Raw genomic sequence first — 23,995 nt, forward strand, 5'->3', positions numbered from 1 at the left:
CGTGCTCCCCAAATATTCCTAAACTCCATACCCAAGCCACACCAGAAGGCACCCCTAAACAGGCACATCTTTTTAATTCTCGGGTTCTCCTGTTTTAGAGGGTCCCAGCCAGCTTCTTCATACCCATCCCTTTGCTCTTGCCACGGCTGGGGGGGGGGGGGGAGGGTGCATGAGGCATGGCCAGAGGACCCTCTCCCAACCACCCCCAATCCTTCCACCTTTGGGAGGCTCCCCACCCTGCTCTCCAATTCCAGTTCTTCCAGATTGGGGGTCCCAGGAAGAAAGTGGAAGGGGCTCCCCTGCCCACTCTTTAGCCTACACTACATTGAGGACCTAGCCGCACCCCAGCAGTAGCATCTCTAGCCCGGGCTGGCCTGGGGGGCTGGGGAGGCAGAGCTGCGAAGGGGGGAGATGTGCGGTGGACTCCCCTTCTCTTCCCTCCTCCTCCTCCTCTCGGTTCCAACTCCCAAATTGGGGGCCGGGCCAGGCAGCTGTGATTGGCTGGGGGACGGGCGGCCGGCTCCCCCTCTCCTAGGGGCCGGGTTCCTCCCCACTCGCCGTCGGGATGGTATAAAAGGGGCCCGGGCCACCGGTCGGAGCAGACGGGAGTTTCTCCTCGGGGTCGGAGCAGGAGGCACGCGGACTGTGAGGCCACGCATGAGCGGACGCTAACCCCCACCCCAGCCGCAAAGAGTCTACATGTCTAGGGTCTAGACATGTTCAGCTTTGTGGACCTCCGGCTCCTGCTCCTCTTAGCGGCCACCGCCCTCCAGACGCACGGCCAAGAGGAGGGCCAAGAAGAAGACAGTAAGTCCCAAACTTTGCAGAGTCCGGGGCTGCTTGGTGTCGCAACCTGCGCCCGGTCCCGGGAGTCCGCCACTGAAACGGAGACTCGGGGTGCTCCGGGGACTCGGTGATGGAAGGGGGGTGCGGAGGGCGCTTCTCTGGCACCCTGGGAGAGAGGGGAACGCACCCTGGGTGGGGAGGGTGGGGATGAACGCCCCCGGGAGCAGGAGCGGGAGTGGAGGATGGAGCGCCATTTGCGTTAGCACAGGCGGGGGTCCTGAGCGCGCACGGCGGGGTACCGCCGGGGAAAAGGGGGTCTGAGCGCGGGACGCGGGGAGAATCCGTCGAAGATGGGATGGGGGCGCCGAGCTAGGCATTTGGAGCCCAAGATGTAAAAACCATCAGGAAGGCTGTGGGATGATTCACAGGGAAAGATTGTTTGCCCTCTGCAGGCTAGACAGTGTTGCTGGGGCCGCGGGGGTGCTGGGCCGCGGGGGGAGGGGGCGCAGAGAGTGGGCGGATTGGAGGATGAGAAACTTGGGAGAGGACTGGGCAGGGCGGGGGTCCTTGCGCCCTCTGCTGATCAAGATTGAGAACCGTTCCTCCCTGTCCCGCGCTTCCCCGCGCAGGGGCTGGAGCGGGAAGCAGGGGTTATTGCGGAGTGTGAACCCCACCTCTAGACCTAGAAAATAAAGCTGGCCGCGGAGTGGCCCCTGACTCTAAAAGAAGCGGCCGATCCAGGGAAATTGTTTAGTGCTGCCGCCACCTAGTGGCCGTCTGGGTAGACGCTGGTGCGGTGGCCGGGTTAACTACATCACTACTTGCGGACTTGTTGGTTCTTTGGCTGTGGGGTGACCCAGAGGCACTGGCTGGCTTTGGGAAACGGGGGCTGCCCCAGAGAGAAGGTTTTGGATACGTCTGGGCGCTGGAGGTTTGGGCGTATCCAACTCTGGGGGTAAATTTCAAGTCTCTGGGCGGGACCCCGCGCCAACCAGCCCCGCCCCATCCTCGTAGCCCCGCCCACGCCATCCCACCTGCCTGGGGAATCGGGAGGAATGGGGGCTGGACCTCCCATCTCTCCTCCCACCCCCTCCTCCTCCCGGCGCCATCCAGACCCCTCCCCACCAGCCTGCCCTCGGGATGGGGCCCCTCCTGTTCCCTCTCTCCTCCCCTCCCCTCCCCGCCCCCCAACCCAATGGCTTTTTATTTCCCTTGGCCTCAGCGCCAATGGGCTGAGGTCGGAGTTGGACGCAACCCCCGCCTAAAGCTTTGTTTAAATTCCTGAGAACTGGAAAGAGTTATAGCGGCTCTGGCGAGGCGCCTCGGCGCTGTCACTGGCGCTGATGAGGAGCAGATGAGCTTATGAGCTTTTAAGGATTTGGGGAGAGGAGGAGGGGGAGGAGTAGGCGGGAAACGGAAAATCTAAATATGTCTCCAAGACGGAGAGGACGGCGGGGAGGGTTGGGATCCCTGGAGCTCGGCGGCGGGGGCTCGGGCGCCGCTGACGGCCCCGCGTCCCCCATCTCGCCGCAGTCCCACCAGTCACCTGCGTACAGAACGGCATCAGGTACCACGACCGAGAAGTATGGAAACCCGAGGTCTGTCAGATCTGCGTCTGCGACAATGGCAACGTGTTGTGCGATGACGTGATCTGCGAGGACACCAAGAACTGCCCCGGCGCCGTAGCCCCCCCGGGCGAGTGCTGCCCGGTCTGCCCCGACGGCGAGGGTACGGCTCCTCTGCGCCTGGGGCTGGGGCTGGGGAGGGCGGGGGAGCGGCCCCGGCCCAAGCCTGGAAGGTCTTTGCGGCCGGTGCACCCGAGCAAACCCTGCCTCTAACCCGCGCTTCTTCTCCCCCTAGTGTCGCCTACGGATCTAGAAACCGCAGGAGTCGAGGTAATCCTCTGCCCTCGACGTGCGCCACCCCTCCCCTGGCTCCCCAGGGCCCTCCCTTCTCTAACCCACTTTCTTCTCTCCCAACCCCAAAGGGACCCAAAGGAGACACCGGCCCCCGAGGCCCGAGGGTAAGAAGCGTGGCGCTTTGGGCAGTGGCGGGCTGACGGTGGGCGTGGCTCCTGGCCTGTGCTCACCCGCCTGCCCTCTCCCGCTCCAGGGACCCGCAGGCCCCCCTGGCCGAGATGGCATCCCTGGACAGCCTGGCCTTCCCGGACCCCCCGGGCCCCCCGGACCTCCTGGACCCCCTGGCCTCGGAGGAGTAAGTGGCGAGTGCCCCTTTCCTCCCTCCCCACCCCCGGTTTTTGGTTTTGTTTTGGCAGATGGCATTCTTTATATTTTGAAATAATTTCAAATTTAAAAGAAAAGCTTCCAGAATAGTGCAAAGAACTCTCATATACCCTGCTCAGTGTGTCCCATTCACTTTATCGGTCTCTGTCTATATATACATATAATTATGGTTCTTTTTCTTTCTGGACCGTTTGTTTGGGAGTGAGTTGCTGGTATTATGTCCCTTTGTTCCTAAATTCATTAGTGGTTATTTCTTGAAAAAAAAAAGAACATTCTCTTCAGGCCCATTGCACAATGATTACATTTTGGAGATTTAACATTGATGCAGTGCTATACTTAATATACCGTCCCTATTCAAATTTCACCCATGTCCTATTCTATAGCATTATTTTTTCCAATTCCAGGATCCAATCCCGGATCATGAATTGCATTTTATTATTATGTCTCGTTAGTTTTCCTTTCATCGGGAACATTCCTCAGACTTCTTTTTTTTTGTCTTTCATGACACTGAGGTTTTTGAAGAGCCCATTTGTTTGGTAAACTGTCCCTCAGTTTGGGCTGGTCGGCTGCGTCTTCATGACCAGATTCCACGGATGCGTTTTTGGCAGGACGATCTCACACGTGATGTTGTCCTGCTTCGTGCATCCCATCGGGAGGCACATGATGTCCGTTTGTCCCATGATTGGTGCCGTCTCCTGCCTTTCAACTCACTGTCCCGACCCCTTTCTCATACGCACTCTCTGGTTTTTTCCCCCTAGAACTTTGCTCCCCAGATGTCTTATGGCTATGACGAGAAATCAGCTGGAGTTTCCGTGCCCGGTCCCATGGTGAGCCACCAGGGGGAGTAGAGATGACAGAAGAAGAGCCGATGGGGATCCACACAAGATGGGCCAGTGATGGCATAGGGGGGTGGCAGAGATCACCTAGGAGGGTCAAGATGACCCCTGGGACCTCAGAGCCCAGAGAGGATCAAGGCAACTGGGTGGTCCCAAGAGGAAGCCATGGGAGACAGCAAGACTACACCCTTGTTGCACCTTCCCACAGAGATGTCATCAGCGCCTCCTTTTCTTCTTCTTCTACAGGGTCCTTCTGGTCCTCGTGGTCTCCCTGGCCCCCCTGGCTCACCTGTGAGTATCCGGGGTATCTTCACACACCATCTTGAGCTTTGGGCTTTTAGCGGGAGGATTGGGATGAAGGATTGGGATCTCTTGGTGAGATGGGAGAAGGTTGGCCAGAACCTGCCCTTCTAACCCCACCCCTCTCTCCCTGTCCTCCAGGGTCCCCAAGGTTTCCAAGGCCCCCCTGGTGAGCCTGGCGAGCCTGGCGCTTCAGTAAGTGCCCCCTCCCCAACGTGTCCTCTGTGTACAAATACACCTCCCTCTGCAAACACATGGATTCTCCATTCCCATCTGGAGTCGTCCTTACCTCCTTTCCCTCCCTTTTTCCTTATCCTGGTAATGGTAACCTCCTCTCCTCCTATCTCCTCTAGGGTCCCATGGGTCCCCGTGGTCCTCCTGGCCCCCCTGGCAAGAACGGAGATGATGTAAGTGGCCACCATGAGAAGATACCACCTGACCCTCACTGCCTCTCTGAGCTAAGGCCCTATACTCCCCACCCAGTGCCCCACCGCCTTTGGGGGTAATACCCAGAGAAAAGGGGGAAGTTCACCCCGATGCACAGGACTGCCCTTCAACAATGATCTTCACCCTTTGTGGGATGTTTCTCCTTTCTCTCCACTGTAAGCAAATCCCACCACTGCCCCTCAGGGCAAGTGACTTCCTTAAGCTTCATTGCTCTGGGCACCCCAGGTCTGCTTTCCATATGATGAGATTAAAATGCTGGTGACAGAAATAAACAGAAATTCCTTTGGAGGGAATTAAAATTCACCAAACAAGGGTTCCATGGTAGATTTAGATTGCAGTCTAAATTCAAACATAAAGCTCTGTGCCCCTAAGCCTGACCTTCAACAATCCCAAGAAGATTCAGACCCTCCACACCAGGGGTCCTCAAACTACGGCCCACAGGCCACTTGCAAATACAAATATTGTATTTGTACGCGTTTTGTTTTTTTACTTCAAAATAAGATATGTGCAGTGTGCATAGGAATTTGTTCATAGTTTTTTTTTTAAACTATAGTCCAGCCCTCCTATGGTCTGAGGGACAGTGAACTGGCCCCCTGTTTAAAAAGTTTGAGGACCCTTGCTCCACACATTTCCAGCCCAGGGACATGGGCATGAAGGCCTTTTCTCTCCCTCTCAGGGTGAAGCTGGAAAGCCTGGTCGTCCTGGCGAGCGTGGGCCTCCTGGACCTCAGGTGAGCAAGACAGTGTGGCCAGCTCCCAGCTCTTCTGTATTTGGGCTTCGTTTGGGATCTGTGTCCAGAGTGGCGGTGTCTTCTAATGGCCCTGCCTTTCTTTTCTTTTCCTGCCAGGGTGCTCGGGGATTGCCCGGAACAGCTGGTCTCCCTGGAATGAAGGGACACAGAGTGAGTCCGCTATGAGTCACCTAAGCTCCCAAAGTCCCAGCATCCCACCATTCCAACCCCTTCCCCAAAGGTCCCTGGTGTGTGTCATGGTGGGAGGCAGCCACAGAAGTCCCAAGGGACAGAGAGCAGACATCCAAAAGAACTTACATCCATTGGGAAAGAAATTCTGAGAAGGGGATTGGATGAGATCTTGGGCCAGTTGGGTTGAGTCTAGCTCAGAGACAGGGTCATGTCTGTGGTGAGCTCCCGAGGCCCCTTCTCAGGTCTGGGTGGGTGTCAAGGTGACCCTCCTCCTCCACAGAGTCTTACCTGCTCCCTCCTTTCTATCTTAGGGTTTCAGTGGTTTGGATGGTGCCAAGGGAGATGCTGGTCCTGCTGGTCCCAAGGTAAGAGGCTATCTGAATGTCATGGTCCTCCCCCTCCCACCCAGTCCCACCCTGGAGCAATGCCTAATTCTGTTCTCTGCTCTATAGGGTGAGCCTGGTAGTCCTGGTGAAAATGGAGTTCCTGGTCAGATGGTGAGTGTGTCTAGTTCTAGAAGGAAGAGAGGGAGCAGGGTGTATGGGGCACAATGGGAGCTTGAGGGAAATGGGCGTGCCCTCCATCTCACTTGGTTTTTCTTGGTTTTGTTGCCAGGGCCCCCGTGGTCTGCCTGGTGAGAGAGGTCGCCCTGGAGCCCCTGGCCCTGCTGTAAGTACTCCTGGTCCCTTGGGGAATCCCTGGGCTCTGGAAGGAGTCCCCCAGGAGCTACAAGGACTGGCCAATGCTCAGTGGATGTAACCGAGGCTTCCTCCCTCTCCTACAGGGTGCTCGTGGAAATGATGGTGCTACTGGTGCTGCTGGACCCCCTGTAAGTGTGGCCCCTAGACCTCAGCGCCTGGGAGTGGGCAGGGTCTCAGTGTGAGCTCTTGGGGATGACACTGGGGATGGGCCATGTTGGTCTGAACCCCAAGACCTCTTCTGTCCCAGGGTGTGACTGGCAGCTGCCACTTTCCTTCTTGCTAACATCTCCTCTTCATTCACAGGGTCCCACTGGTCCTGCTGGTCCTCCTGGATTCCCTGGTGCTGTTGGTGCTAAGGTGAGACCCCTGCCCTCCTCTGAGCATGGCTCCCATGGGCCAAGGTGTCTCCTTGCTCCCCAAACCAGAGGGACCCAGAGTGGCAAGAGAGAAGTCCACTCCCCAACACCTTTGTCCTGGGGTCCCTTTCTCTGATCTTGGAGTCCTGACTCTTGGTCTCCTGTCCCTACCCTTCACCCCCACCCCCCCACTCCCCACTTTCCAAAGGTGAGGTTGGGCTGCCACGGTGGCTCCTGACATGTCCTTTCTTCCCATCCAGGGTGAAGCTGGTCCCCAAGGTTCCCGAGGCTCTGAAGGTCCCCAGGGTGTGCGTGGTGAACCCGGCCCCCCTGGCCCTGCTGGTGCTGCTGGCCCTGCTGTAAGTATTGCTTCCTCGGTGCCCCATGCCCCTCCCCAACTCAGAGTCCTTGACTGTCACTCACCCGCCTCTTTCTGTGCCACAGGGAAACCCTGGTGCTGATGGACAGCCTGGTGCTAAAGGTGCCAACGTAAGTGTCCTGCAGGTTTCAGAGCTGCCCCTGGTGCCCACCTCCCACCTGCCCTGTGCCCTTCACTGGTAGACTCAACTTGTTCTGCCCCCTACAGGGCGCTCCTGGTATTGCTGGTGCTCCTGGCTTCCCTGGTGCCCGAGGCCCCTCTGGACCCCAGGGCCCCAGCGGTGCCCCTGGCCCCAAGGGTAACAGCGTAAGTGCTACTCTCTTACTTCTGCCCCATTCTGCACTGGCTCCAGTGTGGCCCTTGTCTGGGGGTCAAGGCCAACTGAGCACCCCAACTTATGGCTCATCCTCTTCTCTTCCCCCACACAGGGTGAACCTGGTGCTCCCGGAAACAAAGGAGACACTGGCGCCAAGGGAGAGCCCGTAAGTCCCCCTGCAGCTCAGCCCGTCCGCCTGGGAGCAGATCCAGGGAGGCCCAGCCTCAGCCAGCTGGGGAGCTGGCACCCGGAGGGCCCCTCGCTACAGGCTGTCCCCTCCTCTCTGCTGTCTCCAGGGCCCCACTGGTATTCAAGGACCCCCTGGCCCTGCTGGAGAGGAAGGAAAGCGAGGAGCCCGAGGTGAACCCGGACCTGCCGGCCTGCCCGGACCCCCTGGCGAGCGTGTAAGAGCCCCCTTCTCTGTCCCCAGTGCCAGCCCGGCGCCCCATGTCTGAGCTCACTGACCTCCTCTCCTCCTGCAGGGTGGACCTGGTAGCCGTGGTTTCCCTGGTGCAGATGGAGTTGCTGGCCCCAAGGTAACCTCTCTTCGTGGCTGGAGGCTGACCCTGCTGCTCCCTGCCCTTTACTTCCCTTTTTCAGATGTAGTCACCCCCACCACACACGCACGCACACGCACACGCACGCATTCACGCACACACTCACGCACGCACTCACGCACGCTGCCCAGCCCTTGTGCCCCATGCTGTGGCTACAGGCTTCTCTCTCCACACTCGGCCTCACCTTGGCCTTCCCACCTCCAACAATGCCCCCCAAAACCCCCCACCTCCCTGGGAGGAAGCAGATGCTGGCCCCTGGGAAAGAGGCCTAGGCCTGAGACCCTAATTGTTCCTGTGACCCCCCAACCAGGGCCCCGCTGGCGAACGTGGTTCTCCTGGCCCCGCTGGCCCCAAAGGCTCTCCTGGTGAAGCTGGTCGCCCCGGTGAAGCTGGTCTGCCTGGTGCCAAGGTGAGACCTCTGCCCAGCTGGCCCGGCCCTGCCTGTCCCGTGTTGGCTCGGGGATGAGGTGCTCTGGAGAAGGACCACGGACCTGCCATCTGGAGTGCCCCCTGCCCAGCCTCCACTGTCCTCCTCCCCGCCCCTCCGCACCTCTCCCTCACCCACTCACACCTCTGCTCCCCCTAGGGTCTGACTGGCAGCCCTGGCAGCCCCGGTCCTGATGGCAAAACTGGCCCCACTGTGAGTATCACTCCCCCTGGGCCTCCTCCCCCTCTCCTGACCCCCGCCCCCTGTTCTTACCTCGGCTTTTGTGACTTCCATTCCCAGGGTCCCGCTGGTCAAGATGGTCGCCCCGGACCTCCAGGCCCCCCTGGTGCCCGTGGTCAGGCTGGTGTGATGGGATTCCCTGGACCTAAAGGTGCTGCTGTGAGTATTCAGGGAGGAGCATCACAGAGCCAGGGACAGACACACGGGGAGGCGAGAGTCCTGGTTTCTGGGCCCAGCTCTGCCGCTGATTTGCTGTATGGCCTCAGGCCACTCACTGCCCCTCTCTGGACCCCAGTCTTTCTATTCATAAAATGAAAGACCTCTCCTGACACCACTACCATGGCTCTATCCCTGGAAATAAATATTGGTATCTGCACCCTCCCCCCCATACACACACGGAGATGCGGTCGTCCCTTTATATAATAGTTACCCCCAAATCTTGGGGGTTCTTTGAGGTTTGAAAGGAGATATCAGAAGAGATGAAAGCCCTTTGCAGCTCAGGTCACACAGGCATATGACGGGGAGAAGGAAGGGGAGAGGGAGGAGAGATGAGCCGGAAGGGGCCTGTGTCCGAGGGAGAGGCTAAAGGACCAGCAAAGGCATTTCCCCAGGGGCTGGAGCTGGTGGATAGAAAGTCCCTTTAAAAATTCCACTCCCAGTGAACAGGAGAGACCTGGGACGCCCTGCTCTCCCACTGCAGCCCCTCAACCCTGACTCTTTCCCCCCAGGGAGAACCCGGCAAAGCTGGAGAGCGAGGTGTTCCCGGACCCCCCGGCGCTGTGGTAAGCATCTTACCCTTCCTCCTCGCTGCCCATCACTAGGGCCCAGGACCCCCAGCCCCAGGCCCGCCCACCTGCCCCTCTTCCTCCAGCCACCTCACCACCCTGAGTTCTTCTTTGCTCTCCCCCCACAGGGTCCTGCTGGCAAAGACGGAGAAGCTGGAGCTCAGGGAGCCCCTGGCCCTGCTGTAAGTGGCCCTGCAGGGAGGCCTGCGCGGGCGCAGGGGGGCAGCAGCGGGGCGACACCTGCCGCGCCTCTCCTGGGCCTTTCTGACCACATTCCCCCCTGACAGGGCCCTGCTGGTGAGAGAGGTGAACAAGGCCCTGCTGGCTCCCCCGGATTCCAGGTGAGGCCTCACAGCTGTCAGGGAGAGGGTTGGGAGTTCCCCTTTGTTCTCTTCTGAATTCTAATCCCCTCCTCTCCCCTCCCCCATCTCCCACCTCCAGGGTCTCCCTGGCCCCGCTGGTCCTCCCGGTGAAGCAGGCAAACCCGGTGAACAGGTAAGAGGCAGGGATGCAGGGAGTACAAAGGGAGCGGCCGGCCTCCGAGCTAACTAGACACCGGCAGCTGGAGGGATAATGGTTAGACACCAGGCAGGACTTCCCACCATGAAGGGAGCAGCACAGAGGGAAGCAGGCAGCTGCGCCTGTGCAGGACGCGCTCTGGAAGGAGCTGCTCAGCTGCTAGTCTGCATGACTTCTGCTTAGAGATGCTGGAACTTTCCTTCAACCCAAAGTTGGGGGCGTAGAGAGGAGAGGGGTGATCCTAGTTCAGTGCCACAAAGGCGCTGGTCTCTCATCGCAGAGCCTGGGCCACCCCCCGGCAGGAGGGCAGGTGCTTTCTAGGGCTGAGGCGCCGTGGCCTTTGCTCACTGTCTGTCCCTCCCTCCCCCTCAGGGTGCTCCTGGAGACCTCGGTGCCCCTGGCCCCTCTGGAGCAAGAGTAAGTAGAGCCTCTGCCGCTCCCATCCAGATGCCCCGGGCTGGCTGCCTCTGGAGCCACCATCATGAGTCCCGCCCTTCCTCTCCTCCTAGGGCGAGAGAGGTTTCCCTGGAGAGCGTGGTGTGCAAGGTCCCCCCGGCCCTGCTGGTCCCCGCGGATCCAATGGTGCCCCTGGCAACGATGGTGCTAAGGTAAGGACAGCACAGGGACCGGGTCTCACCCCTCCTGCGGCCGGGGACACCTGGCTGTGACCAAAGCCACCTAGATGTGAGGGAGGGGTGGGGGTGCAGCCTGAAGTGCTGGCTGTGAGCCTTTACTCTCTGCAGATGCCTGTCCCAGGCCTCGAAACCAAGCCTGGGAGATATTAGGAGGGGCTCAAGGCTATGACGCCATCCTGGAAGCCCAGGCCTTACTCCAGTCCTCTTGGTTGCCACTTAGGGTGATGCTGGTGCTCCTGGAGCCCCCGGCAGCCAGGGTGCCCCTGGCCTTCAGGGAATGCCTGGTGAACGAGGTGCAGCTGGTCTTCCAGGCCCGAAGGGTGACAGAGTAAGTCCAGCCCCGTGTGGTTCCCCTCCTCTGTCTACTCTGGACCCCTCGGCCTCTCTCCCCTCCCTGCCATCTTCCCCTCCGGCCTTTATGCTGATGAATCCTCTAGCTGTGGTCCAGGCCCTTCTCTCCCCATGAGTTACCTTGGCAACGAGAGGTGGGGCTTTCTCCTGGATGGGGGACTCCCTTGTTCATCCCTCTACACAAGGCAGGGCCTCTTACCCTCTGCCAGCACCTTTTCCTCGGAAACTTTTTGGGTCCTGGGCGCGGGGGCAGGGCAGAGCTGGGGCGGGGTCCCAGACACCAGCTAGACACGCTAGGCCGCCTCCTGGCTCCACGCTGCAAGTCTCAGGCTGTCCCATGTTTCTAGGGCGATGCTGGTCCCAAAGGTGCTGACGGTGCTCCTGGCAAAGATGGCGTCCGAGGTCTGACTGGCCCCATCGGTCCTCCCGGCCCTGCTGGTGCCCCTGGTGACAAGGTGAGTGGTTGCCTCCTTACCGTCTTCCCTAACGCAGCTTTCCCAGGCCTGGGCGTAGCTCCGAGCTGACAACCTGAAGGCGGGGAATCTGAAGGGAGGGAGGCTCTGCCAGGAGTATGCAGGGAGGATCCTGACCCTGAGCCTCTTGTCGCCCCCCTTCAGGGTGAAACAGGTCCTAGCGGCCCTGCTGGTCCCACTGGAGCTCGTGGTGCCCCCGTAAGTACAGAGTGAATGCCTCGTCCTTGGCCCTTCTCTCGCTCCGCCCGTCCCCCAGCCCTTCCTACCCTCCTCCACCTCTGCTGTCATCCCTGGCCCCTGGAGAACACTCCTCAGGGCCCCCCTCCTCGCCTGTCCCTCCAGCGCCCCCTCCCGCCTCCCCCACGCCAGGGCATCTCTCCAGTTTGCCTCCTTGTCTTCTAGGGAGACCGTGGTGAGCCTGGTCCCCCTGGCCCTGCTGGCTTCGCTGGCCCCCCTGTGAGTATCAAGACTCCCTTCATTTCTTCTCACCAACTGGGACCGGGGGCCTTGGGGGCCTGGATGAAGCAGCGTCCTGAGTCAGGAGGGGGAAGGGGCTGGGATGTCTCCCATTCAAGCATCTTCCTGCCCCGAGTTGCTGCCCCAGCCCAGCAGCTGACCTGTGACACTGCTACATCCCTCCCCTCTACTCACCAACTCCCTCCTCCTCCTCCTCCTCCTCCTCCTCCTCCTCCTCCTCCTCCTCCTCCTCCTCCTCCTCCTCCAGGGTGCTGATGGCCAACCTGGTGCTAAAGGCGAACCCGGTGATGCTGGTGCTAAAGGCGATGCTGGTCCCGCTGGCCCTGCTGGCCCCGCCGGCCCCCCTGGCCCCATTGTGAGTATCCCGCCCTCAGCCCCGAGCTGCCACAGGCCTGGACCCCGGGCTGGCCCAGCCTTGACGCCTCTGTGCTCCCCTCCAGGGTAACGTTGGTGCTCCTGGACCCAAAGGTGCCCGCGGCAGCGCTGGTCCCCCTGTGAGTAGCTCACTCCGAGTGTCTGCTGGGCTCCCCGGCTGGTTTGGAGGAAGGGGCGGCTGGGCCAGGTAAGGGCGCCCTTCTCCTCCTGACTTCTTCCTTGTCCTCTCGGCTAGGGTGCTACTGGTTTCCCTGGTGCTGCTGGCCGCGTTGGTCCCCCTGGCCCCTCTGTGAGTATCCCGGGTGGAGACTCCGCTGCTGGGAGGGGCGGGGCTGGGGGCACCGGCTGTCAGGAGCGTCCTGGGCCTGACAGAGGCCCCAGGGATGCTCTGGAATCCGGTGGAATCTGACAGCACCGCTTCTCCTCGTCCAGGGAAATGCTGGACCCCCTGGCCCTCCTGGCCCTGCTGGCAAAGAAGGCGGCAAAGGCCCCCGTGGTGAGACCGGCCCCGCTGGACGTCCCGGTGAAGTTGGTCCCCCCGGCCCCCCCGGCCCTGCTGGCGAGAAAGGATCCCCTGGCTCTGATGGACCTGCTGTACGTGCGCGCTCCGGAGGGGCCTGGGGTGGGAGAGTGGTCCCTGGCCACGGCAGGGCCCCTTACCGCTGTCTGCCTCCCGCAGGGCTCCCCCGGAACCCCTGGACCTCAAGGCATTGCTGGACAGCGTGGTGTGGTCGGCCTGCCCGGTCAGCGAGGAGAACGAGGCTTCCCCGGTCTTCCTGGCCCCTCTGTGAGTGCCCCCTCACCTTGGGGGACCCCGAGAGGATCTGTCATAGGACTCAGAGGGTGCAGGATGGGGGGTGGAGCCAGCAAAGACCAATGTGCTAGCTGACCAGGGGGCTCTCAGGACCCCCGGCCTCCCCCCGTCTCTAGTCTGACCCTTTCTTCTACCTAAGGGTGAACCTGGCAAACAAGGTCCTTCTGGCTCCAGTGGCGAACGTGGCCCCCCTGGTCCCATGGGCCCCCCTGGATTGGCTGGACCCCCTGGCGAGTCTGGACGTGAGGTAAGCAGTCAGTCGCCAGCCCGGTGCGATGCCAGTGCCCACCGCAGGGCCATGGGGCCTTGGCCTGAGCCTCCCTCCCCCTGGCTGATGCCGACCTCTCTCCCGCTCCCTGCAGGGATCCCCTGGTGCTGAGGGCTCCCCCGGACGAGATGGATCTCCTGGCCCCAAGGTGAGACGGCTGCGCCCCCCGGGCCACAGCTGCGTCTGCTGCTCCCCCCGCCCCACCGGGTCCTTCATCTGGGGCTGACCCGGCCTCTGCTCCTCTCCCCTCCCAGGGTGACCGTGGTGAGACCGGCCCTGCTGGACCCCCAGGCGCTCCTGGCGCTCCTGGTGCCCCTGGCCCAGTCGGCCCTGCTGGCAAGAGTGGCGACCGTGGTGAGACTGTAAGTAGCTGGGCTCCTGCTGGCTGTTTCGGGTCAGGCTGGGACTCTCCGGGTTGCTAGGGTCCTGCAGGCGGACATCTGACCTCAGCCAGGCCGGGGGAGGACTGGAGGTCTTGCAAGGGGGCCAGGCCCTTGGCTCCCCGGAGAACAGCCACAGCTCAGCCTCGAGGCCCCTCCCCACAGTGCCCGTCGCCTCCGAGGATGGGGTTGTCCCCTGTTAACTGCCCAGCTTACATAAAACCTGAATTCCATAGTTTGCTCTGGAGCTTGGGAGAGAGGGGCACAGTGGGAAGGATGGGAGGAAAGGGGATCTGGCCAAGGAGTGGTTTCAGCAGCAGCTGGTGCTGGGCCAGCCCTCAGCCCGGGCCTCCCAGGCCCAGATCTAACGCCCTCTCTGCTCTCCCCAGGGTCCTGCTGGTCCTGCCGGCCCCATCGGCCCCGCTGGTGCCCGTGGCCCCGCTGTAAGTCCTGCCCTGGCCCTCGCGTCCTCAGAACCCTGTCCGGGTGTGGACAGCACCCCACTCAGTGCTCACGGACCTTCCTCCTGACATCCTGTCTCCTCCACTCTTCTAGGGACCCCAAGGCCCCCGTGGTGACAAGGGTGAGACAGGCGAACAGGGCGACAGAGGCATCAAGGGTCACCGTGGTTTCTCCGGCCTCCAGGGTCCCCCTGGCCCTCCTGTGAGTACCTCCCCAGCCCCAGGTGCCATCGAGTCTTCTCTTACCCTCTCCCCAGGCTTTGCTGTGTGATGGGGGGTGGGAGGAGCACTTTGGCTCAATTTCCCCCTCTGGATAGTCATTCTCACTTCTCCCTCATGAGGACTGGGATCCGAAGATTTGTGGACATTTCCAAGGCGCTTCTGAGAGGGCGAAGGGTGTATATGGAAGGCCTGTGGGTGGGGTCTCAGCCTCTAGACTCCCTGATTGATGGGGTGGGGCGGTTGCTGGCCGCACTGACCCACAACGGGCCTGAATGGCCTTTGTGTCTCCCTCAGGGCTCTCCTGGTGAGCAAGGTCCCTCTGGAGCTTCTGGTCCCGCTGGTCCCCGTGTAAGTCTCGCCTTCTACCTCCTCTTCTTGGGCCCCAAGTCCAGGTTCACGTCAGGGTCCTTGGCCTGGGACACAGGTGCTCCTCACCTCTCTGGAGAAGGGTCCAGAGAGAAGGGGTGGGGGAGGGGAAGCAGAGTCCTAAGCCATCTCCCCAGCCTTGGGCATCCCCCGCCCGCTCCTTCCTCCCCCGGGTCTCCTGGCCCAGCGGTGGGAATGAGCAGTGATGAGCGCCAGGTGGGGAGGGTGGCGGGCTGCTCCCCAGGGTGGGGTGGTCCTGTGCTTCCTGGCAGACTGTCTTTAACCATCGTCCCCTCTGCAGGGTCCCCCCGGCTCTCCCGGTGCTGCTGGCAAAGATGGTCTCAACGGTCTCGCCGGCCCCATCGGACCCCCTGGTCCTCGTGGTCGCACTGGTGATGCTGGTCCTGTTGTACGTAGCTCCCCATCCTGTCTGCTCGTGGCCCTTCAGCCCTGAGATGCTCAGACCCCGGAGAACCCCACTCTCATCCCTTTCCTTGCAGGGTCCCCCCGGCCCTCCCGGCCCTCCTGGTCCCCCTGGTCCTCCCAGCGGCGGTTTCGACTTCAGCTTCATGCCCCAGCCACCTCAAGAGAAGGCCCACGATGGTGGCCGCTACTACCGGGCCGATGATGCCAATGTGGTCCGTGACCGTGACCTCGAGGTGGACACCACCCTCAAGAGCCTGAGCCAGCAGATCGAGAACATCCGGAGCCCCGAAGGCAGCCGCAAGAACCCCGCCCGCACCTGCCGCGACCTCAAGATGTGCCACTCCGACTGGAAGAGCGGTGAGGACACGCCCGCCCGCCCCGTGCCCGTCCTCCCCCTCCTGCCCCGAGAGGTTCGGATGCCCAGGCGCGCCCCGCCTCCCAGGCCTCCCCTGACTCCGCCTCGCCCTGCCCCATCGCAGGAGAATACTGGATTGACCCCAACCAAGGCTGCAACCTGGACGCCATCAAGGTCTTCTGCAACATGGAGACCGGCGAGACCTGTGTGTACCCCACTCAGCCCACCGTGGCCCAGAAGAACTGGTACATCAGCAAGAACCCCAAGGAGAAGAAGCACGTCTGGTTCGGCGAGAGCATGACCGGTGGATTCCAGGTGCGCAAGCTGAACCCCGGAGCCACTCTCACAAGATGGGGGGCAGGGGGCGCAGGAGGGGCGTGAGCGAAGGTCTGGGTGCTCTAGGCCTCTGCTGGGTGTGACGGACAGAGCCAGGGGGAGAAGCCGGGGTCCTGCGCCCCTAAGACCGGCTCAGACAGGGGGTGCCTGTGGGAGGTCAGGATGCTGTCCGAGGACTCCAGGGGGACGGGGCCAGGACTAGAGGCTCCAGAACGGTCGCTCACTCTCTCTTCGCTCTCCCGGCCTCTTGCAGTTCGAGTATGGCGGCCAGGACTCCGACCCCGCCGACGTGGCCATCCAGCTGACCTTCCTGCGCCTGATGTCCACCGAGGCCTCCCAGAACCTCACCTACCACTGCAAGAACAGCGTGGCCTACCTGGACCAGCAGACAGGCAACCTCAAGAAGTCCCTGCTCCTCCAGGGCTCCAACGAGATCGAGCTCCGGTCCGAGGGCAACAGCCGTTTCACCTACACTGTCACCTACGACGGCTGCACGGTGAGTCCCCGGGGAAGGGCCCCTCTCTGGGCCGTGGCTTTCCAGGCAGGCCCTCGTGCTCCCGCCCCCTCACTCCCACCCGGTGACGCCCCTCTCCCATTGTCTCCCCTCCGCCCAGAGTCACACCGGAGCCTGGGGCAAGACAGTGATCGAATACAAAACCACCAAGACCTCCCGCCTGCCCATCATCGATGTGGCCCCCTTGGACATTGGCGCCCCAGACCAGGAATTCGGCATGAACGTTGGCCCTGTCTGCTTCCTGTAAACTCCCTCCACCCCCATCCGGCTCCCTCCCACCCAACCCAATGGCCCCTGACCTCGGAAACAGACAAACAACCCAAACTGAACCCCCCCAAAAAGTCAAAAATGGGAACCAATTTCACATGGACTTTGGAAAATTTTTTTTTCCTTTGCATTCATCTCTCAAACTTAGTTTTTATCTTTGACCAACTGAACATGACCAAAAACCAAAACCACATTCAACCTTACCAAAAACCAAAAAAAAAGAGAATAAATAAATAACTTTTTAAAAAAGGAAGCTTGGTCCACTTGCTTGAAGACCCATGTGGGGATAAGTCCTTTTCTGCCCGTTGGGCGTATGATACCCCAACACTGCCCTTTCTGCTCCTTTCTCCGTGCCTTCTTGGGGCCTCCCCTCCACTGCTCCCCAAATCTAAGTCTCCCCCAAAAGACACAGGAAACCATGCATTGTCTGCCCAGCAACCAAAGGCAATGCTAAAACACCCGAGTGGCCCTCCCTCACCCCGCACCCCCAAGCCCCGGGGGAACCTGGGGTTCTCAGACTGCCAAAGAAGCTTCACCATCTGGGGTCCCCGGGCCTCGCAACAGTCCCCTCTTCGTTTTTGAGGAGGGCGTGCCGGGGGGCCACAGGCCCTGCATCGCCTGGTTTGGAGGAAAGTCAGGAGGGGCCACGACAGTGGAAACGTGTCGATCCCCGTGCGCCAGGGCTGATGGGAGAGACTGCTCCGTTCCTTGTGTAACTGTTGCTGAAAGACTACCTCTCTATGTGTCACCGGGGCAACCGCGTGGGGGCGGGCGGGGGCAGGATGGAAGGGGCTCCCCGTTTTATATCAAAGGTGCTACATCTCTGTGATGGGGTGGGGTGGCGAGGGGATCACTGGTGCTATAGAAGTGGAGACGCCCCACCCCTACCACCAGGCCAGCAAATGTTCCTTTTTGTTCCAAGTCTTCTGAATTCTTTGGTGTTTTTTTTTTTTTTTTTTCTCGTGGATGGAGACGCATGTGAATTTTCTCAAGGTGCTATTTACCACAGGGGAGAGCGTGTGCCACTCACTCCTCACCCTCTCTCCCCACCCCCCTCGCCTGCTCGGGCCTCTCTCTCCAGACCTCTCTTCTCTGAAACCCCCTCCTCCTCAGCTCCTCCCAGCCTCACACCTCTCTCCTGGTCTGTCCTTCGTCCTCTCTCCTGGGTTTCAGAGCGCAAATTCCCCAAAGCACAAAGCAGTTTTCCCCCTGGGGTGGGAGGAAGCAAGAGACTCTGTACCTATTTTGTATGTGTATAATAATTTGAGATGTTTTTAATTATTTTGATTGCTGGAATAAAGCATGTGGAAATGACCCAAACATTCGTGCAGTGGCCTCCTCATTTCCTTCCTTGGAGTCAGGGGTGGGGAGGGAGGGGGGGGCTCTCCTTCCTTTTCTTGCCCATTTCGCCCTCCCCCACCCCCATCTAGCACCCTCCTTGGTCCCTCTTCTTCCCTCTTACCGTTGGCATACCTTAACCCATTTTCTTCCCTTGCTCATGCAAGCTTCCTCACAAGTCTCCCCAAAACCCTCTCCCCCCTTCTAGTACATGTGCAGCAACACACACACACACACACACACACACACACACACACATACACACACTCACACACACATACACACACACAGACACACAGACACACATGCGCGCGCACACACATATACACACGCACACACACACATACACACACACACACATACACACTCACACACACATACACACACATACACACACAGACACACATGCACGCACACACATGCACACGCACACACACGCACACACACATACACAAACGCACACACATACACACACGCATACACACACAGACACACACATACACACACACACACACGACTCCCTCCAGAGCCCCATGCCCACTTTCCCATCAAAGCCACCCATTCTGCTGCCCTCTCCCTGCTGTGGGCACCCTGCAGGGGACATGGGAAGGCACTGCCCCTGGGGCCCTGGGTGATAGAGGTGGGACCAGTGAGGGTACCTAGGAGCCCTCAGCAAGGCCTCTCCCTGGGCAAACATGGAGGGCCATGTGGCCCCCTCCCGCCTCGCCCTCGCTGAGCTCCTCCGAAGGAGCAACTGGCAGTACAGCACGTGAAGAGGGTGCTGAGCCTGCGCGGAGGCCTGTGGGGAGACCTGGAGTCCTGCTCGCCCTCCGGGGCTCCAGGGGAAGGAGCGGGGAGGCTGCCCAGGGGCCTGGGAGACCTGCAGTCAAGGCACGTGCAGGGACTGGGTCCCTCTTGGCCTTCTACGTCCCCAAGACATGAGGCCCCCTGGGGGTGGGGTGGCCTGGACAGGTCCTTTGCCCAGTCCCTGCCCCCTGCCCATTCCTTATCCTTTTAAAATCCTTGCCTCTTACTCCTGCTTCTTCCTGCCCTCCCTTTTCCCTTCCCCCCTGCTGCCCACACCCCTGCCTGCCTGAGCTCCTGAGGCCCCCAAGGGGGAAGGGAGACAGCGTGCAGTCAGTGGGAATACAGGAGCCAGAGAGTCCGAAGTCCGGAGCAGACCAGGTGCCCAGAGGCCTGGAGACGGTTACAGTTGTCCCCACCTCCGTCCCAAGGTCTTAGGCCTAAACTTCCGTGTTCCTCCCACCGGCCTCTGGAAAGACGGAAAAGCCTGCGATCCTCATTAAGTAATCATGGCCTTGAATAATTCATCATCAGCACTTCTAACACAATCAGGACAGTGTAGACAGGGAATCAGTCTAGAGAGGGTAAGAAACTGTGGCATGACAAGGAAGGCTGAGTCATATGCAAATTACCTGGTGCCGTTGTGATGGATTGATCAATCGGTGACCTGCTGGCACCTGCCTCGGTAACCCCCATCTACCTGGACCTCCGGCCCCTGGGGCCCTGGGCAGTCTGACCTCTTTCCCACCTGCCCCCTGGGGGATCCAGAAGCATCCTGAGCCTGGCATCCAAGGCTCTACCTGGCCGCTATGCACCTGGGCATTCTCCCTGTGCCCTCCCCTGCCCACACCTGCACACCAGCCAGAGAGGGTGATCGAAATTCCCGCACATGCACCCCACTTCCCACGGCCAGGCCTTTCTTTATGCGACTTCCTTTACGTCTGCTTTTGCTCACACACATGCCCCCGCCCCTGGCCATGCTTAAATGTCTCATGTCCCCTCGTCCTCCTGCCCGCCCCGGCCGAGTTTGCCCCCTCTGCCTTTCCAGAGCCCCCCCCCCCCCCCCCCCCCCGTCCACAAACTCACCTTCACCTCAGTACCAGGCAGTGCTGTCATTGTGTGCTACCCTGTCTTCACCCTTCCTCCCTCTAGGCCAGGAGCAGCTGACGGAGGCCGGAAGCCGGAGGCCCGGAGCTCAGCTGCGGGGCTGGCACAGAGGCTGTGCGTGAATACGGAAAGACTAAAGAGAGAGGAGGAGAGGGACGCGGGCCTTCTAGGTGAGAGTGTGGAGCTGTGTGCCTTCCGGAACTCGAGAGAGCAAGTGTGAAAGGAGGAGCAAGCCAGCCAGCCCACGAGTGGGAGCAGGCAGCGGGGAAGGCGCAGGCCAGGGCTCTTGCAGCTCTGGGCGGCACCCCACCTGTGCTGTCCACGCCGAAGCCGTAGCCACGCGTGGCTTTGGAGCACCAGACATGTGGGTAGTGCAGCTGAGCAACTCAATTTTAAATTGTCATTAATTTTAGCAGCTACCCATGGCCAGTGGCTATAGTATTAGGCAAGGTGTGAATACGCCTCTCACCACATATATACAAACCCACCCACAGGTGCATGAGTGTGTGTGCGTGCGTGTGCACGTGTCCCAACAAGGGCCCCGGAGGGGACACGGGACGTCAGGGCCGTGGGGGTGGCGGTGCCCCGCTGTGCAGCTCCGTGTCTGCACCACGTGATGTGGTTTGAGTGCGTGTGCAGCGCAGGAGAGGAGGGGGACAAAGGGGCCATTGTACCACATCCCCAACTGGAGCCCTCCTTCCCGCTGACATCACGGCTGCCCTAAATACAGCCGCGCGGACTGGCTCCCCCAGACCCTGCTGCCCCCTGCATGGTGGCACCGGGCCCCGTCCCCAGGGCTGCTCCGAGGGACTCGCCTTTTGCTTCTCTGTGAGGAGATGGGCCACCAACCTGTGGATGACTTCTTCGTCAGATCCAGATGGAAAATTCTAGAAAAGAAGGCGGCTTTGTTTGGATGTTTTATTTTTTCCTGCTCTCAGAATCCCCGGTCCCTTGGGTGAGGTGAGCCCATCTGCCGGCAGGATTTTCTGTGACTGAAATGTGGTGGGTTCCCCTCCCTTTTCCCAGCTCCTTAACCCTCAGCTTCCCCGGTGCCTCCCAGGCCTTCCTGAACGGAGCTGGGTGAGGTTTAGAGTAGGGGAGCTGGGAGGGGTTCCTAGCTAGAGTGTGGGAGCCTCAGGTGGGGGGCGTGTGGAGAGCATGGGACGGGAGAGTGTGGGGCTGCTCTCAAAGCTGAGAACCCCCCCCCCCCCCCCAAGGAGGAGGCTGCGAGGCCGCCGGGAGTGTGGGAGGCGGTGGGAGTGAGAGGGGTCCAACCAGCCACACTGTGAGGGTGAGATTTTAATTTTAGCAGCTACCCATGGCCAGTGGCTATAGTATTAGGCAAGGTGTGAATACGCCTCTCACCACATATATACAAACCCACCCACAGGTGCATGAGTGTGTGTGCGTGCGTGTGCACGTGTCCCAACAAGGGCCCCGGAGGGGACACGGGACGTCAGGGCCGTGGGGGTGGCGGTGCCCCGCTGTGCAGCTCCGTGTCTGGGTGCCCACCCACAGAGAAGCAAGTGCGTCTGTGTTCACAGGGGCCTTGCACGTGTGCAGGTGTGTTGGGAATGGGTGAGGGGTCTGTAAATGCGGGGACAGCTTCCCCCCCACACACGGTGGCAGGCGGCCCTGTATGAGCCGAGAAGGCCTGGGTCTAGCATTGGGGATGTGTGTGCGTGGGCATGACAGGGCCTGGGAGGGCCCGCCTGTGTGATGAGGATGAATGGGGCGGGCAGCAGGGAGGAGTGTGGGGGAAATTAGGAGGGGCTGGGCGGGGGGCAAGACCATCGTCCTGAAGTCCTGGGGCCAGTGGGTTGCTAGGGCCCGTGAGCGGCTGTGTCTCTGTGTCCCCTTCCTGGTGTGTGCCCCGGGGGGAACGAAGGTAGGCTAGGCAATGCCCACGGAGCAGGAGGCAAGACCCTGGGAGAAGGCGCCTCTGTCTCGGAGGGCAATCGGACCGTCACTCACACGGAGATCTCCACGCGCTGCGGGGACGCCCCTGGCCAGGCCCGAGGGAGGTGAGTGCGGTGCATGCGGGTTGGAGAAGGTGGAGTTTTCTCTGTGTAAGACCGAGGGAGGAAGAGAAAGATGGGATGGACCGGCGAGCAAAGCACATTCCTTAGAATAAGGCGGCCACGTAATCAAGTTTTCGGTGACTTCACTGCCGTGGGGAGCCCCCGCCCGCTCCCTGAGGCTTTGGAAAACTGATGCAGGCACAGAGGCCTGGTGTGAGTGGGCCTGGAGCAGGCGAGGGAAGGGGCTGAGTTCTGGGTTTGGGTCAATCTGGAGTGGAGATAAGGACGAGCCATGAAACCCACGCTGCCCGATCAAAATATAAGGTGAGCCACGTAAGTTGTTTTAATGTCCCAGCGGCCATAATCAAACTATAAAAGGAAACAGGTGACGTCCATTGTAAGCATAGACTTTATTGAACCAATATATCCCCCAGTGCCGCTGTTTTCATTGCACGGGCTGCCCGTCTCCACTTGGATGGGACACATTTCAAATGCCCGGCGGCCTCGGGGGGGGGGGGGGGGGGGCAGCAGCTGCCCCACCAGGCGGCGCAGGGCGCGGCAGCAGACCAGGCCCCAGAGTGGCAGGGTTTCAGCCTCTGCCCCCGACTTATGGGGAGAGCTTGAACTCTTCACAGGGCGCAGAACAGAAACTGAGCCCACTTCACCTGGAGCTTAGGGGGCAGGGAGACCCCACGGACCTCTGGTTTTGGGGGTGATTGCGTGAACACTTGTATGTAATAAGGTCTCCGTGCTTGGGAGCCGCCAGATGCCGGGCACTCGTCGGGCCCTCCCAAATCCTCACAAGGGCCCGAGGCAGCCGCGGTCAATGTCCGTGAGTAAACTAGGTGTTACAGCTCCGTCCGACCCCGAACCCCAACAAGCAGGCCAAGGGGGCTCTGGTGAGATGAAGTGTGTGCGTGTTTCGCGAATAAAGGAGAAGTGTGCGGGTGAGGGCTGGGCCCACCGTGGGGTGCCTCTGTCCCGCTGGCGGAGAGGCAGCGAGGAAACATCTAGAGCAGCGGTTCTCAACCTTCCTAAGGCCGCGACCCTTTAATACAGTTCCTCATGTTGTGGTGACCCCCAACCATAAAATTATTCTCGTTGCTACTTCATCACTGTAATTTTGCTACTGTGATGAATCATCATGTAAATATCTGATATGCAGGATGTATTTTCATTGTTCGAGACCCACAGGTTGAGAACCGCTGGTCTAGAGGTTCTGTTAGGGTGTGGGGCTCTGTTAGGGTGAAGGTGGAGGCCACTCCCTGGGCCACGTGGGCAGTGCCAGCTGAGGGATCGCAGGAGCCGAGGACGGAGCAAGGCGTGAGGTGGAGTCTCCTGGTGGACATGGTGGGGACACTGTGGCTGTGTCCTCGGCTGTGGGCAGGGTGGGGAGGGGTAGGACTGACCGCCCAGTGGAATCCTACCCCCCAGTGAGTACAGGGGCGCCGAGTGTGCCGTGCCCTCCCCTGTGCCGCCAGGGGAGGCTGGGCGTGTGCGCGAGTGTGACCAGGCACAGCTCGATGTCCTGTGTAGTCACGCCATCCTCCCAGCTACTTGTCTGGGCCACTTCCTCCCAGGCCGGCAGCCAGGCTCCCGTGTGCTCCTTGGAGCTGAGCAGGGAAGAAGGCGCTGCCAAGAGCCAAGGCAGAGCAGGAAGCCGAGGGCAGTGAGGGGCTGGCCTTGAGCTCCTCCCGTCCTGGCGGGCACAGGAGGAGCCCGAGGCCCGAGGTGGGAGCACAGAGGGACCCCCTCCTCCAGGGGGAGGATTCAAGGACGAGCCGCCCCAGGCCGGCGGCTCCAATCTGAGCAGATTCCGTGCAGCTCCTGTTTGGCCAGATGAGGGGCCCCGGGAAAAGGAGGAAATTGCGAATGAAAAATCAGAGGCACCTGCTCGCCAGAGAACCCACGTGCTGGGGGGTGAACCCCCAAAGACAGACGTCTATTGAGCACACACAGTGCTGACACTGAGCCCCTGCTGGCCCCGCCGGTGCCTGTGGGATTAACTGAGGGTATGGGGTGCCCAGCAGGGAGGGACCAGAACATGACGATAGAGACGTTAGCGATGGCCCTGCCCAGCTCTGAGCAACCCAGACCTGCATTCATTCCTTCAGAGCGTTTTTCCAGAGTGCCTACTGTGTGGAGGCTCTGTGCCCCCTAGAGGCACACAGCATCCTGCCCTCATGGATGG

General features: G+C 60.7%; 1 protein-coding gene and 1 long non-coding RNA gene across 3 annotated transcripts; one reads left to right on the forward strand and one right to left on the reverse strand.

The window, feature by feature from the left end:
* Positions 1 to 614: 614 nt before the first annotated feature.
* Positions 615 to 17,850, forward strand: COL1A1 (collagen type I alpha 1 chain). The gene is made up of 51 exons (XM_070393519.1): positions 615 to 807; positions 2,320 to 2,514; positions 2,647 to 2,681; positions 2,774 to 2,809; positions 2,899 to 3,000; positions 3,788 to 3,856; positions 4,112 to 4,156; positions 4,307 to 4,360; positions 4,519 to 4,572; positions 5,289 to 5,342; positions 5,460 to 5,513; positions 5,846 to 5,899; positions 5,987 to 6,031; positions 6,150 to 6,203; positions 6,319 to 6,363; positions 6,539 to 6,592; positions 6,852 to 6,950; positions 7,036 to 7,080; positions 7,178 to 7,276; positions 7,399 to 7,452; positions 7,583 to 7,690; positions 7,769 to 7,822; positions 8,154 to 8,252; positions 8,430 to 8,483; positions 8,571 to 8,669; positions 9,239 to 9,292; positions 9,424 to 9,477; positions 9,583 to 9,636; positions 9,737 to 9,790; positions 10,187 to 10,231; positions 10,324 to 10,422; positions 10,670 to 10,777; positions 11,148 to 11,255; positions 11,418 to 11,471; positions 11,676 to 11,729; positions 11,998 to 12,105; positions 12,191 to 12,244; positions 12,361 to 12,414; positions 12,558 to 12,719; positions 12,805 to 12,912; positions 13,079 to 13,186; positions 13,302 to 13,355; positions 13,462 to 13,569; positions 13,977 to 14,030; positions 14,143 to 14,250; positions 14,565 to 14,618; positions 14,938 to 15,045; positions 15,137 to 15,419; positions 15,542 to 15,732; positions 16,007 to 16,249; positions 16,368 to 17,850. The coding sequence occupies exons 1-51, from the start codon at positions 717 to 719 to the stop codon at positions 16,512 to 16,514; spliced, it is 4,380 nt and encodes a 1,459-aa protein (XP_070249620.1). The 5' UTR covers positions 615 to 716; the 3' UTR covers positions 16,515 to 17,850.
* On the reverse strand, positions 5,124 to 19,896 carry LOC138993972 (uncharacterized). Of its 2 annotated transcripts, none has more exons than XR_011468362.1 (3): positions 19,763 to 19,896; positions 11,000 to 11,244; positions 5,124 to 5,493 (listed from the first exon to the last, which is right to left on the reverse strand). It is a non-coding gene; the product is annotated as an uncharacterized lncRNA (long non-coding RNA). The 2 variants fall into 2 exon arrangements; XR_011468361.1 differs by lacking the exon at positions 19,763 to 19,896 and adding an exon at positions 14,528 to 14,699.
* Between the last annotated feature and the right edge of the window lie 4,099 nt (positions 19,897 to 23,995).

Source organism: Myotis yumanensis, unplaced genomic scaffold (genome assembly GCF_028538775.1).
Source record: "Myotis yumanensis isolate MYYU_CA2020_CCGP unplaced genomic scaffold, mMyoYum1.0.hap1 SCAF_16, whole genome shotgun sequence".
Classification (NCBI taxonomy): domain Eukaryota; kingdom Metazoa; phylum Chordata; class Mammalia; order Chiroptera; family Vespertilionidae; genus Myotis; species Myotis yumanensis.